At 37.7% G+C, this 9,883-nt stretch overlaps 1 protein-coding gene across 1 annotated transcript; it reads left to right on the top strand.

Annotated features, from left to right (window-relative positions):
- Nucleotides 1–7,629: 7,629 nt before the first annotated feature.
- Nucleotides 7,630–8,565, top strand: LOC103663396 (trace amine-associated receptor 2). The gene has a single exon (XM_008691084.2). It carries the CDS (start codon nt 7,645–7,647, stop codon nt 8,563–8,565), a length of 921 nt encoding a protein of 306 aa, XP_008689306.1. The 5' UTR covers nt 7,630–7,644.
- Nucleotides 8,566–9,883: the final 1,318 nt, after the last annotated feature.

Below are 9,883 nucleotides of genomic sequence, written 5' to 3'. Positions count from 1 at the left end.
AGCAATAATAATCCTAACAAAAACATGAGTAGAGTACATTTCTGCTGGAATTTGCACTCAACTTCACAGTGAATTTCTTTGATGGGGCTTCTGCTTGTGTCTTTGAATTCTGGATGCCTGAGTGCATTTGTTTCCAATAGAGATCAGTTTAATAACAAAATAAAAGTTAAAAATCTAACCTAAGGCATGCCATTAATCACCAGTCAAAAAACCAAAAAAACAAAAACAAAAAACTTAGCATTGGAGGGAATACCCTTTGCCGTCTTTTCCTATGTGCTCTCGGCTTCCCCGGAGAGATTCGTGCCGCCGAGGAAAGCCATCTTCAAAACCATCAAAGCAGCTACTACTTGGGCTTCAGGAAGATCCCTAAGACCTATATGTATATATTACTAAGGTTCTTTTTTCGATTGTGAGGACCTGTCATAATTACTTCAAAACTTTAATGTGTTGGGAAAGATCACATGAGAATCAAGGTATAATTCTAAATTATACTGACATCATCCTGCTACGTACGATCAACCAGGTATGAGCTAATTTGTAGTATGGAAACACACACTGTCCAACAGACTGTCTACCATTTTTCCTTGAGTCAGTTTCTATGAAGCGTATTTTTCTAGGAAATTCTAAGGTTTTCCTATCCTTTTGTGAAAATTTGTTCATAGTACCTTATTACCTTTTTAATATTTGCTGATTACGTAGTTACACATATTCATATGCCTTTTTTATTTCTAATTTTGTGTATTTCCTCTCTCTCTTTCTCAAAAATATTAGGCTTTATTTAGCTTTTCTATTTTATGTTGGTTTCCTTTATCAATTATTGCTCTTATCTTATTATTTTTTTCCTTCTTTTTCTTTGGGTATTCCATTGCTTTTTTTCTAACTCCTTAATTTGGATGATTATTGAGCAAATTTTCAATCTTTCTTCTTTTCTAATAAGGGAAAAATTATTTTTATTTTTAGTTTTATTTTTAGATGACTCTTTCAAGACTTAATACATCTTTTCATTGCCTAGTTCAAAGTATCAATTTTAATGTTTGATTCTTTTTTAAGTCAATGATTGATTTAGAAGTATGTTTTTAATATCCCAAGGGTTTTTTTTTCTAGTTACCTTTTTATTTATTTCTAGCTTAATTGCTCTGGCTTAGACAACCTGATACATATCATGTCAGTCCCTTGAAATTAGTTGAGGCTCTACTTTATATCCCAATATTTTATCAACTTTTGTAAATGTTTGTGTGTGTCCGAGAGGACTCTACGTTCTGCAGTTGTTCTGTTGTGCGTCACCTATTTTCATTAGGTCTAGCTTATCTGAAATCTTATTGATATCTGATACTTATTCTATCAGTTACTGATAGATCGGTGTTAAATCTGCCACAAGGTTTGTGGACTTTATCTATTTTTCCTTGTAGCTTGGTCAGTTTTTTCTTTATAGATTCTATATCGTAGACTGTGATTAAATTTAGATACATTGCATCATCTTGGCAAATGGAACTCCGTTTGTTAAATATCCTTTTCCCTAGTAATGCTTTTTGCCTTAACATATATATTGTCTGCTGTTGACATGACTACACAAGTTTTCTTTTGATTTATAGTTGTTTGGAATTTTTTTCTTTTTTTCTTTGTCAAAAGGTCTGTATCCTAGTTTTAGATTCATCTCTCTAAAACAGCTTATAGTGGGATTTTTTCTATCAAATCTGATACTTTCTTTTAAGAAGGAGAATTATAGAAGACAATATCAAATAGCTGGAATGGCTGAACTTTTTTTTTTTTTTAAATTTTATTTATTTATTCGACAGAGATAGAGACAGCCAGCAAGAGAGGGAACACAAGCAGGGGGAGTGGGAGAGGAAGAAGCAGGCTCATAGCGGAGGAGCCTGATGTGGGGCTCGATCCCACAATGCCAGGATCACACCCTGAGCCGAAGGCAGATACTTAACCGCTGTGCCACCCAGGCGCCCCTGGAATGGCTGAACTTTTAAGCCAAAATAAGAGCTTTGATTGTTATTTCAAAAAGAGAAGCCATTGGAGAGTTTTGAGCATGATCATATCACACCTGTCTTTCTCCTTTCGTGCCTTTTTCATTTCTTTTCTCCCCATTCCCTTCCTTCCTTCTTCGCTTGCTTCTTTCTTTCCCCTAATTCTTCTCTTCTTTGTAGTATAAAAATTCTTTGTTTAAAATCTACTTTGTTAGTATGCGTTTGGGGTGGGAAAAGATAAAGGTAAAAATAAAGTGGACACAGATAACAGTAGTGTAGTATAAACTGAAAATCTCAACACAAAGTATTTGAGTGACAAGGAAAGTTGCCACAATGAACGAGTGCTTTAGTAATCCAGAGAAGAAGTCATTTTCAGACTAAAGTAAACATAATTCTATTTTTTGCAGATTAAAAGAGCTAAGATATATCCTTAAAAATCTTTAATGTGAATTGCATTTTTCAGAAACAATAATAAACACTTTAAGCATAGTCTCAGTGATCTGATTTGGTAATAACCTGTGGTATTTATTTTCTAGAAAGGAACATGACCTATCCTAAAGTGGCTAGCTTTCTCTGTCTGAATTAAAGACTAGCAGAAAGGAGTTCCCAAAAGGTTTTGAGCCATATCACCTCTATAAGATTTTCTCAGTGTCATAAGACGTATGAGTTTTTTTTTTTTTTTTTTAAGATTTTATTCGACAGAGATAGAGACAGCCAGCGAGGGAGGGAACACAAGCAGGGGGAGTGGGAGAGGAAGAAGCAGGCTCATAGCGGAGGAGCCTGATGTGGGGCTCGATCCCAGAACGCTGGGATCACGCCCTGAGCCGAAGGCAGACGCTTAACCGCTGTGCCACCCAGGCGCCCCAAGACGTAGGAGTTTTGTTTTAAAATCAGCTTCATCATTTTGTAATGGTACCTCAATCAACATTGTTCTAGAGGTCTTAGCACAATATATTAAGAATAAGAAATTGAAAGCCTAAAGGATTGAAAAGGAGGAAATAAAACCAAAATTATTTATAGATAACATTATTCACCACATAGAAAATCCAAAAGAATCTACAGAGAAAATTTTCAAATAATAAGAGAATTCATCAAGTTGCCTTATTCTTCCAGGTATAAGAGGGTTGATGAGATTTGTTCTTTTAGTCATATTTATGTAGGAAAAAAAGAAAAAGAAAAAGAACAATGGATGTTACGGCCTCTTCTCAGTGACTGGAATGTGAGACAAATGTGACTGTGACAATGTCGGATTTTCCTAAAGAGATGCAGGACACATGTCCGTTTTTCTCCTGGAACCACTGGTCCCATCCCTGTGTGGTTGGGATCAGGTGCCTTAGGGCCACCTGTAATGAACACAACAGCTCCGATTTGCTTTTACAGTCATTATGTGATAGCAGACTTCGAGACCTCAGGTCAGGTGATGACAACTTAGGTAAACAGACACTCCTGAGAGGAAGGGGGAGTGCGTTAGGCTTGTTAAGCTGTTCAACTTCAGAGCAGCAAGGGTTTGTTTCTGCTTTTCTTCTCCCCTTAAAATTTTCAGACCCAGTTCCCTCAAGACTAATTGATAAGTTCTAGAAGAGCATAAGTCACATAGTTCAGGTCTTCTAGTTCCATATAAAAGAAACAAGGCAATAAAATTCCTTCCAGAAGGAGTTTCATTAACAATGGCATCTTCTGTAGTACAACAGGTATGTGGAGAAAGGATTAAGGATGGATGTTTTCTCTTTCTTGAGGTTTTGTTAAGAAGTAAATTGTCACTCTAATTATGCGATAGGATTATGTGTGACTTGATTCTTCTTGATTGCATCTCTGTCATGTGCAAAGAGAAGGTGTGGGAATGTGAAAGGTGGTAGGTCCCCAGGATTTAATATGAATTTGTAATAAAAGGCAGAGTCTTTCTATTACGTGAACAGGATAATGTATTGCCTTTCGGCTGTGCAACAAGTTTCTTGGGAAGAAGATACAGAATCCTAGAAAGAGTCACCTCTTCACGAGTGGCTGTGTAACTTATCACTGGTATTCACCTAAGTGTACAGAGGGTTAAAGAAGACCTAGGATTTTACATACCGTCCCTTTCTTTACTTTCTTAGGAACAGTATTTTCTGAATTCTTGAATGTGGTGTTCGTCCCAACAAGGAAGGAAGAAAGATAAGAAGAAAGTCACCTTGATCGTGTTCTTTGTATATCAGGCATTGTGTTATTTAATACGTTATGATTCATTAACATGGAATATTTGATAGAAATTAAAAAACTGAAGGAAACCAATAGCTTGGGTAAGGGCTGAATAATTACAGAAAGGTAGAAAGAATGATTAGCAGGAAGAAGGACTTTGTAAAATCTGTCCAAGTTTAAAAAGTGGTTGCTAAAGTGAAGGAATATTTACTATGGCAGCACTCAACCAGATTTAATAAGGTAAAGAGAAATGAGATTGCGTTAGAAAAATCAGAAAATTCCTTATTATTGTGGTCATGGTCCTGCAATTTAATCACTTTCTCAGGGAATGTAGAAAAAACTTTTACTTTTAACAATTTAGTAGAATACAGTTTAAATACATTTATTTATTATTCATGAATGGGCGAGCAAATCGTTATATTCTGGAACTTTAATTTTTGTGCTTCTTTTAGATACAGCAATAATGAAGAAAAGACCAGACTTTAATTCTCTTGCCATCCATGTATCTATATGTGCTTATATTAATAGTTAAAAAAATTTTTTTGTGTGACACATTGAAGAATATAGCCTTGGAAGTATTGTTTTGTGAATTTAGCATTCACAGACAATCACTGTGAAAGATGTGAAAGATACAGCCATCGAAAGGTTTAAATTGATAATGGATGGCACATTACACCATAGAGGACAATGATGCTTAGAGGGAAGTTACTTAAACATCTTGTTTGATAAGTCACCAAATAGTCATCTACTGTGTCCCTTCCTGCTCTATGGTGGGGGTACAAGGAAGACATATTCTAATGTATACATCGTGCTATGTGTTTCAAAGAACCTTATTATAGTTCTTAGAGTTGATTGGCTAATTAAGGTTCCTGAATGCTACAGGGAAGGAAGGTCAGCTCTATGCCCTATGATTTGAAGCTTAGAAGGATGAGTATGACTTTCCAAAAATGGACAGTAGGATAATTATAATATCAAAGTCACCAAGCCAGGATCACAAAGAAGTTTGCAATTAAATCCACATAAAAGTTAAAGGGTCAACTGTGCTGCATTTTCTAATTTGTAAAGACATATGCTCTCCTGTGTTCATTGCAGCATTATTTACAAAGCTAAGATGTGAAAGCAACCTAAATGTCCATCGATAGAGGAATGGATAAAGAAGATGTGGTATATATATATATCTACATTGAAATATTATTCATCCATAAAAAAGAATAAATCTTGCCATTTGCAACAACATGCTTAGACCTTGAGGGTATTATGCTAAGTGAAATAAGTCAGACAGAGCAAGACAAGTACCATATGATTTCATTTATATGTGGAACATAAAAAACAAAACAAATGAACATATGAACAAAACAGAAATAGACTCATAGATACAGAGAACAAACTGATGGTTACCAGGAAGCAGAAGGGTGGGGATGGACAAAATAGGTGAATAAAATTAAGAAGTACAATTTTCCAGTTAAAAAATAAGTAGGACATGGGGATGTAATAATGTACAGCGTAGGAAATATAGTCAACAATATTTTAACAACTTTGCATGGTGACAGGGGATAACTAGACTTATTGTAGTGACCATTTTGTAATGTAAATATCAAATCACTATGTTGTACACCCGAAAGGAATACCATCTTGAATGTCAATTATTCAATGAAAAAAAAGAATCAGTTGGAGAAAGCTTTTAATTTCCAATCTGTACTCACTCTCCCGCAGCTATCTTAAACGTTTTATTTATTTTTTTCTTTTTAAAATCACCACTTAAATTTGAGAACAAAATGGGGAAGTTCCTCGATTATACGCTGGCTAAGACCACTGGCTTGGAGGGCAACAATGAAACTAGAAGCCCACCCTCCTCCCACTCTATCCTCTCCTCAACCCTCTATGAAAGTCTCTGAACAACCTCATGCTTTTTCTTCACCTTTCCTTCTGCTTGGAACCGGCTTTCTCTCTTCTGTTTCGAATCCCACTCATCTATTGAGAACCAGATGGAAAGTCTCACCCTCACTGGATCATTCTTGTCTAACCAGCCTGAAATTCTCTTGTCCATTTTTTATCTTGCACGTGTTGCCTAAACCCCTCTCAGGTCAGTTAATCTCCATAGTTGCTTTTTTCTGTGGTGAAGCATCATTTATGTTTTAAGTGCTGATGTGTTTTGCCTCATCACCTGTTTCGTAGAATCTCTGCAGCCAGAGACCAGTGAACTAGTGTTTTCTTGCTCTTTCATTGTGTCTTGTGTGTTGTGGGCACTCAATAAACAGTTGTGGATCAGTGCTCGCGGGGGCTGAGAATCTACTGGTTTATCCGTTAGTAAGTAGTCATGTCTGATAGTTGTAAAATCCTCGATGGCCAAAGACTCTACGTATTAATAGTTATGCTTTGTATTAGATAGTGCTTCTTCCCCCCGATGTACTTTAAGAAAGGAAAGTTATCCTAATTATTGAACATGTTTCTTTTCAAATATACATGCAAATGGCATCATGCAGATTTTTATATGCAGAATGAAGATACTGGGCCAACCCAAGAAAGGAGTGGAGATGGCTTATTGTCCTAAAGCTCACTTACCATCTGCTCGTAGCTCTCTATGAGCTCCACACACTGAAACATCAGGCTTTCATTTTTCCCTGCTATGCATTGCCCTAGGCTCTGAGGGGGAGCACCATGGAGGGGGGCTTGCTATTCACAAAGAAGTGAGGATGGTCCAGCTTTGGCCTCTGCCCATGTCTGATTGAGCTGCTCTCGCTGGTGCCATGCTTGTCAAGGCTCCATGACTGGCTGAAGGTGTTCTACGAGATCATTAGACATCCTTAAATGACTCTTTGCCTTTCAAACAACCTTGGCACAAACAAAATTGAAACACCATGAAAATAGCACAACACACGAACGAAATAATTTTCAGATGATCATAACCTCCTGGTCCCACAAGGCCATAAACCCGAATCAAATAAAATCTGACGATTTATTTCAGACTTATTTGAGGAAGAAGTGAATGCATTGTCTAATACATATCTAGTCTTTCTATGAACATAAGGAACATCAATGATAATGAATTAGATAATGAACTTGTTGCTTCTCCTCTTCCCCTTTACCTATCCTCCCAGTCTTCTCTTTCTCTTCCTCCTCTCTTCCTTTTTTAAAATTTCTGGCCCTGGCATAAAATAAGAGCTAACTAAATGTTGGTGGTATAATTTGTATCTAGGAAAGTGTAAAGTAAATAATGATCACTTAAGCTCCAGTTAAAATTCTATGAAGTTGCAAATAAAGGTTAGGATAAATACATAAGAAAGATCATGACTAATATTTTAGCATAAAGTAAATATCTTCCTTGTGTCTTCTATATTTTTTCTTGAGTTTTTCTAACTTACATAAAGTATAGAATATTTTATTGACAAAATTTCATGTGTTCTTGCTTTTTCTGAAGGAAATATTGGATTGCTCTGGATATGGAAATGGATCTTGCCCAGAAAATCAAAGGCCACTGGGCGTCCGAGCAGCTATGTATTCCTTTATGGCAGGAGCCATATTCATCACGGTGTTTGGCAATCTTGCCATGATCATTTCCATTTCCTACTTCAAGCAGCTTCACACACCAACCAACTTCCTCATCCTCTCCATGGCAGTCACTGATTTCCTTCTGGGGCTCACCATCATGCCCTACAGTATGGTCAGATCGGTGGAGACTTGCTGGTATTTCGGGCTTACATTTTGCAAGATTCATTATAGTTTTGACCTGATGCTCAGCATAACGTCCATTTTCCATCTTTGCTCGGTGGCCATTGATAGATTTTATGCTATCTGTTACCCTTTACGTTATTCCACGAAAATAACGATTCCCCTCATTAAGCGGCTGCTACTTCTCTGCTGGTCGGTCCCCGGAGCATTTGCTTTCGGGGTGGTGTTCTCCGAGGCCTACGCCGATGGGATAGAAGGCTATGGTATCTTGGTGGCATGTTCCAGTTCCTGTCCAGTGATGTTCAACAAGCTTTGGGGGACCACCTTGTTTATGGCAGGTTTCTTCACTCCAGGGTCTGTGATGGTGGGGATTTATGGCAAGATTTTTGCAGTGTCAAGAAAACATGCTCGTGCAATTAATAACTTGCCAGAAAATCAAAATAACCAAATGAGGAAAGACAAAAAAGCGGCCAAAACTTTAGGAATAGTGATGGGTGTTTTCTTATTATGCTGGTTTCCCTGTTTCTTCACAATTTTATTGGATCCCTTTTTGGACTTCTCTACTCCTGTGGTTTTGTTTGATGCTTTGACATGGTTTGGTTATTTTAACTCCACGTGTAATCCCTTAATATACGGTTTCTTCTATCCCTGGTTTCGCAGAGCGCTGAAGTACATTTTACTGGGTAAAATTTTCAGCTCACATTTCCATAATACTAATTTGTTTACTCAAAAAGAAACTGAATAGACTTCTTCTGTATGAGTGAATTGAAGCAAAAGGACTGGAACTGAGAAGAATAAAGCCACTTAAAGCGTGTGTGTGTGTGTGTGTGTGTGTGCGTGTGCGCGTGCACGTGTGCATGCTTTTGGCTACCATGGCAAGGTTTTCGTTTCTAAGACTTGAGGGAAAAAAAAAAAAGAACCTTCTCATTGAACCCCAAATCCATCTTTTTCAGAATACTTGATATACCCACTACTTCTTGGTAGGAAAAAGAAAAAGAAGAAGAAGAAGAAAGAAATAAGATGAGGAAAAGTCTGGAATGGAGTGAAGACAACACACAGGACTTCTACCCCATTTGGAAGGGATCGGGCACAAGCTGAGCTTGAGGGCCGCTGCCCCCTCTTTCCACCACCAGCACTTTGTGTGCTATTTCCATTCACTTCTTGTTCCTCAGCATCTGACCAGTTGTATTTTGAAACATCAACAACTAATAATTATAGATAAATAAATGCAGCAATAATTTCAAAAATGCATAGTCTGTCAGGAACCTGTCATTAGTTAGTGGAGAGCTAAACCTTTACTAGATTTTACTGTGGTGAGGTTAAACGTTTCTTAAGGGAAAGAGGGGCAACTGCACATCGGAGGCCATGGATTTCACTCATGTTTTCCCTCATGTATCGTCTTAATTACAGCCGCTGGCAAGATTCTGTTTACCTGCAGGAGAATTCTGCTCAGGGTTTCCTTCCTTCCTGAGGCTCAGCCGCATTTTGTATTGCTCATTGGTGTTCTGTTTTTTTTGTTTTTTTTGTTTTTTTTTAAGAGAGAGAGAGTGTGTGCACAAGCGGGGCTGGGGCAGAGGGAGAGGGAGAGAGAATCTTAGGCGGACTCCGTGCTCAGTGTGGAGTCCCACTGGGGGCTGGATTTGACGACCCTGAGATCATGACCTGAGCTGAAACCGAGACTCGGACACTCAATGGACTGAGCTACCCAGGCGCCCCTGTGTTCTGATTTTTAATAAATGTAAATATATACCAAAAAGTTGTATGTGTGTGTGTGTGTTTTGTTTTTGCTTAATAGTCATACGTACATGTTTGAATCATAGAGTGGTGGAAGGGGGAAGCTAAGAAGAAAACTTTTATGGCAGGGGTAGGGGTGGCTCTAGGTCCTGGAAACTATGTATGTGTTATTCAGTATCCCTTCAATTGCACGCGGAGACCCATAAATAACTCATGAAATGAAGTTAGTGGTCTGCAGCCAGCGGGGTGCTGCTAAGTATTTAACACCTGCCTCTGAAGAGAAAGAAAGAAAGAAAGAAAGAAAGAAAGAAAGAAAGAAAGAAAGAAAG

The sequence above is a fragment of the Ursus maritimus genome, unplaced genomic scaffold (genome assembly GCF_017311325.1).
Source record: "Ursus maritimus isolate PB19 unplaced genomic scaffold, ASM1731132v1 scaffold_13, whole genome shotgun sequence".
Taxonomy (NCBI): Eukaryota; Metazoa; Chordata; class Mammalia; order Carnivora; family Ursidae; genus Ursus; species Ursus maritimus.
Note: the sequence above shows the minus strand (reverse complement) of the source record. Positions and strands in the feature narration are given on the sequence as shown.